Raw genomic sequence first — 6,000 nt, forward strand, 5'->3', positions numbered from 1 at the left:
GCCCACACCTATCTGGAGTTTTCTCAATAGGGTGGAAACACTTTTGCCTGCATTGGCCACCCATTGTTATCCCCCTAAGCATCCAAAGAAGTTCAAAGAGCAAACAGTAAAGAAAAACCCAGGCTCTGCTGGGCATTTCATCCTTGGATCTGGTATAGGTCAAGTAAAGGAGGACAAAAATATCCAAGTGTGTATACAGGTCTTGTTTTTGGCAACACTAGTTTATTAGTGACCTTGACGAGAACTGTTTCAGAAGAGTAAAGTGTCAAAAGCATGACTGGAGTGAGTTCAAGAGAAAAATGGGAAGAGAGGAAATGAGACAGTAGTATGGGCAATTCTTCTGAGATGTTTTGCTACAAAGGCAGTCAACAACGGAAGCAGTAAATGGAGCAGGATGTGGAATCAAATAGAGATTTTTTCTCTAAAGATTGGGACTGTTACTACACAGTATTTACGTGCTGAGGGGAATGATTGCATGAAGAAGGAAACCTTTATGACACAGTAGAGAGAGGGCACAGCTGCCAGAGGGATGGACAAGCTGGCACCCACCTTGAGGGGTTGGTTGTCCTCAGAGGGGAGCACAGGAGATCCCCAGGAGGGAAGAAGTGGGCGTGCCTGCAATCAGCATATAGGTGTCGGGGGCACAGGAAGCTTATGGGGGTTCTCTTCTGATTGCCTCTATGAGTGAGTGAAATGAGAGTGAAGGAGAACAGGTTGGACGTTTGATGGGAGAGAAGAAGGGCTGAAAGGGTTGTCTAGGAGAATGGACAGTGAGTGCTAGGGAACTGTAGTGAATAAAGGTCGAACTTGAAGTTCGCAGTCAGGAACTTAAGTAATACCAGGAGAGAAAAGGAGTCCATGTGTGACCTTGGAGATACAGTGCTGAGGTAGTTTCCATAGGTATACTATCTGCTTTACAAAGTTATTGGGCGTATTAAATGTGTCAGAAAGCATTTTGAAGCATAAGTACAGGATATCCTTATTATGAAACTTAGCTTTGAATTACTTAGCACTTTTTCTTGGCAAAAAGCTTTTTAAATTTCTTTAAGACAGCCTTACTATCTCCAGAGACAGCATTTGGCTTCTGCCACTGATTTACTTAGTAACTAAGTCTAAGCAAATGACTTAACCTCCTTTTGCTTTTTACCTCTCAATCTATAAAATGACAGTGGCAATGTTTCAAGTGCAACAGATGCTTTAGAAATAAAGGTGCTACATAAATACAAGCTATTAATAGAATGGCATTTCAGCTCTCATGGGTATGGTCACCAGAAAGTCAGAAAGGTCAGAGCATCTGAACAAGCCTTGGGTGGTAGAAGCCTCCCTTGGAAAGCTTGGAGGGAGGTACCTCAAAGGAGGTGTCACCCACCTCCTTTCCTTTAGTTCTGATGGAGATTGATTATTAGAACCTGAGACTCAGAGGTGAGATAACTTGTTAGGGCCAAGGGGTTGGATTTCAACCCAGATTTACCTTAAAATCCCATGCTCCTTTCACTTTGCCACATGTGGAATTGATACATTATAGCCAGGGAAGGTATGGAATACTTTACTTATGTATATTACAGACCCATATTTTAGCCAATTTAATCTCTTCTCTGTTGTCAAAAATGTAATGAGAGTCGCCCAGCGGCAGAATAAACTAGTTTGTTGGAGATATCATCATGATGGAGTTGTTTACAAGAAATCGAATGACAAGAAAAGGTAGGAACATTTTTGGGGAAGGAGCAGTAAGCTGACTAAAAATTTGCACTTAGCTACGATGCAGTTTTCAAACACCTTGGGGCAGGAGAGTGGGTGCTAGAAAATAAATAAATTTGTGCGGTCATGGAAACTGTAGGAATAGAGTGTCAGCTGTGCTTTTTTACTGCAAACATGATATGTACATTATAAACTATAGAGCATAAACAGCTCTAAGAGAAAGTCACTGAACTGTTAGTAACTTTTGAGTAACAATTGCCCACCTGATAGGGAAGGTGATGATAGGAAAAGTGTATTTATTTTCTTCCAAGAGCTAAAAAGTGATCAGACTTCTAAAACTTGTTGAGATTGTCCAGGAAAGTGTGTAAAATACTCATCCATCATTGGAAGCCCCTGGTCAGGAAATGACAGTGCAGTAAATATCTTCAGCAGTCACCTTTTAATGTACAAGCTGTTTTCGGTTGGAATTTTCAGCACTCACATAAAACACACTGTCATGAGTGACTGCTTCTGCTCCAAAGTAATCACTATTGGGATAATGGAACATCTCTCTGCAAATAACCAAAAAACTTTAAATGTCATGTCAAGTTTGTTGAAGCCATTTTCAAGCTCTGTTCAAGGTTACATGAATATTGAGGGTGTCTGTTTTTTTTTTTTTTAATTTGAGATCTACGAGAGAGATCACTCATAAGGTTGTGCAGTGTGAGAGTCAAGTTAATTAAAAGAAAATCTGTTGCTCTTTGGGAAAGTCAATCAGCTAGCACCATTTAGCCGTTAGCTATTAAACCTCTCTCCTCACAGCCTGGATAAGTCCAGATCACTGTCACTTACCAATGAAAGAATATATATGTGTGTATAGGTTATAGGTCTGTATGAATATATGGGTACGTATTTGGCAAATTATGACATTATTTTGATTTGCTAGGAAGTTTTAACAATTTGCCTGCCAAATTCAGTATTTTTTTTTAAAAGAAAGCATTGAATTTTAAAATTCCTATTAGAAACTTTCCTCCTTAGATTTGTTTAAAAAGGAAATTAATCTTTTTATTATTCAAACTAACGCCTGTCTTGGGTCATAGAGTGTGGAAATAAATTCTTTGCCCAATGCATATTTACTGAGCATCCGCTGTGCTCCACGGCCATCCTAGGCACCGACGTTACAGCAGTATTTAGAACAATGTCCTTGCTATCTTGGAGCTTACATTCTAGTGAAGAGGTAGACAACAGACAAGTAAACAAGTATATGATGTGTCTGGTGGTTATAAGTTCTGTGAAGGGAAAGATGAGTGTAAGAAGATAGAGCGATGAAAATGTGAGTGCTATCTTAGATGGATGGTCAGAGACGGCCTCTCTCGATAGCATTTGAGCAGGGACCTAAATGAAATGCAGAACTAAGCCTTGCTAATAACTGAGTGATGGGCATTTCAAGCACAGAAGAAGTAGGAAATAAGTATTAATGCTAATGAAATTGTTGTCTATATTTTTTAGCTTATTCTTAACCTCTGTGTGTTTATTTTATTTATTTATTTTTTTCCAATTCAGCAAGCATTTATTTTAAAATTTTAAAAATTTATTTACTTTTAAAGTTAGTTAATTAATTTTAATTGAAGTATAGTTGATATACAAAATTATATGTTACAGGTGTACAATATACTGATTCACAATTTTTAAAGGTTATATTCCATTTATAGTTATAAAATATTGGCTATATTTTCTGTTATGCAATATATCCTTTTAGCTTATTTTATACCTAATAATTTGTACCTCTTAATACTCTACCCCTATATTGCCCCTCCCCACTTCCCTCTCCTCGCTTGTAACCCCTTAGTTTGTTCTCCATATCTGTGTCTGCTAATGAAATAGTTGTCTATTTATATTTTTTAGCTTATTCTTAACCTCTGCATGTTTATTTTAAATCTACCTTACTCTTTTGAATATTTTTTAGTTTAGTCTGTCTAAGAGGACTTGTTTGTTGAGAATAATTACTTTAATGTTTCATAATGTGCACAGTGCTTGCTTATCACAGTGATAAGTTTTATGTTTCTTTCTTCCTTACTGTAGAAAATCAGAAGTTGCAGTTGACAGAAGGGTCACATTCACACTACAGTATCAATTGCAGCTCCACAAGGACTGCAGTCACCAAGGAGCTTAATTATAATCTAGACACTCACACGTCTACCGAGAGGATCAAGGCAGCTGAGAAGAAGGAAGCCTGTAATGTAGAAAGCAACAGAAAAAAGGAAATGGAACTTCTTGGCTCTGTTTCTAAAAACGAATCCATTCCCGAAGTTGAAGCCCTGCTGGCAAGATTACGAGCTTTATAAATTAAAGTGGTAAAAATGATTAAGCCAAATATAAAGCCATGCTCTAAGCTATACCACTTGAAAAAATTGCTTCTTATATAAGTGACTTTATATGGTTTTAATTTATGATATATATTAGAAAAATAAAACTCAATACATGATTGCAGTGCTTTTCCTATGTACTTGAGGTCTTGGCTTATTCAAGATTGTAATGGGCTTTAATGCTTTTTTTGTCTCCTGGTGTTCATGTGTTCTGTATTTGGTGGTTGAATTTTCATATAATGCTTTAGAGAGCAGGTAGGTGGCCATGTGTTCAGCAGTGTGTCCTTAAGAAAATACCATCTTCCCAAGTCACCATAATTTTTACTTTAGTATTTTCCAACATTAATGAACATCAAATCATCAACCTCAAGTCTTGCTACATACCCCATGTATATTTCGTTTATGTTATTTATATAGGCCCAGGTTTCTCTTTAATTGGGATCTGTATGCTATCAGCGTAGCACGGAAAACATAAAACTGAATATAACATCTATGAGGAAATGATTGGTAAGCTCATTATCATCATTGTTGAATTCATGTTAATTAGACCCTGTAGGAGACTATACAGCAATTGAACACAGTTCCAAAAATGATGAATAGGAATATATGCTCTCTCTTTGCAAAATGTACATGCCTTTGTATAAAGTGGGTGTACACAGTATTACAGTGCTGCCGAAACTCTTAGCCGGGAGAGCATTCCCCCCGCGCCACCCCGCCCCCCACCCGGTAATTATGACTCTAGGATCGAATTGCCATTTTGAAACTTCCCAAGTAAGGAATTTTTTTAATTTCTGTGAACAAACTAGAAATTGCAGATTCTCTGATCTGACAATCAATAACTTTAACAAAGATCTGAAGTGTTTCAAGGAAAGCTTTCCTATGCAAATGTTGCAATTTTTCCTCACTGGGGGCATAAAATTAACTCTGTTAATTCTATATCAAAGAAAATAAACTTGTTACTTGCACTAAATGGAAAAAATTGCTTCTTTTTTTTTTGTAATTACCATGTTCCATGGATTAGCTGGAAACAGACTGTGCTCTGCAGTCTATCTAAGCATCTCTTCTGCTTTATGACGTACAATAAGCAAGTGACTGTTCTTTTACCTCCAGTTAAAAAGCAGTTACATGGAACTAGTCTGCGAGGTCCACTGCCTTTTATTTCCATGTTTAAGTTGTGACCTCCTTTCAGCTCCAAGTTAATAAAGTTAATTAATTAGAACTCTGAGCCAGGCCCTGGTTATAGACATTGGGGAACAGAGTGTTATCCACAGCCAAGGTGGGAATAAGTTGTTCTCATCTGTATCGCTGAAATGTGCATTTTGCCCTCCAGTTGCAATTCCTGTTTTCCTGAGAGCAAATCTTAAAAATCAGGAAAGGTGAAGGACATTTAAGCAGATGGAAGACCTAACCACAAGGAAAGAAGTTAAATGAAGGAATTCTGACTGTTCTTAACATAATTTTGCAAAGACTTGGGATTTTCAGAAATAAAACTGAAATTCAACCCAGTAGTTTGGACACACCAGATGGCAGGTAAATACTGTCAACTTAGGGCCGGGGAGCAGACACAGGGGAGAAGCAGCCTGGCCAGTAAAGGGAAGTGACGATGCCACAACCTCCCAGGGGCAGAGGAAGGCAGGGAAGTCCCGAAACAGCAATCAGCCCCCAGAGCATCTGTCTGCAGAGGCTGAAGGACAACCTTCAGGCGAGGGCCAGTAGCCAGGAACTGTACACACCTGTACTGCCTCGCCCTCGCTGAGGGAGCCTTTTCTGAACAGGCCTGAATAGGAGGGCTATAGCTATGAGGAGGAAAACACAAAACAAAGAGTTGACAGAGGTAAGAGCCAACCAAGAAACATTGGTTTCTGTTGCAGATATTTCTTTCAACAATAGACGGGGGTTATAATTAGGGTTTTAAAATTCATAATATTCCTTTAGTCAACTACAGATGGAAACTGTA

At 38.4% G+C, this 6,000-nt stretch overlaps 1 protein-coding gene across 2 annotated transcripts in view; it reads left to right on the forward strand.

The window, feature by feature from the left end:
• DIAPH3 (diaphanous related formin 3) overlaps positions 1 to 5,013 on the forward strand; it is a 546,165-nt gene extending 541,152 nt beyond the window's left edge. For both annotated transcript variants that reach the window (XM_049700932.1, XM_049700933.1), the window contains one exon: positions 3,760 to 5,013. In XM_049700932.1, coding sequence (XP_049556889.1) covers positions 3,760 to 4,022 — 263 coding nt within the window. In that variant the 3' untranslated portion in view covers positions 4,023 to 5,013. The remainder of the gene's footprint in view (positions 1 to 3,759) is intronic.
• The last annotated feature ends 987 nt before the right edge of the window (positions 5,014 to 6,000 follow it).

The sequence above is a fragment of the Orcinus orca genome, chromosome 18 (assembly GCF_937001465.1).
Source record: "Orcinus orca chromosome 18, mOrcOrc1.1, whole genome shotgun sequence".
In the NCBI taxonomy this organism is placed as follows: Eukaryota; Metazoa; Chordata; class Mammalia; order Artiodactyla; family Delphinidae; genus Orcinus; species Orcinus orca.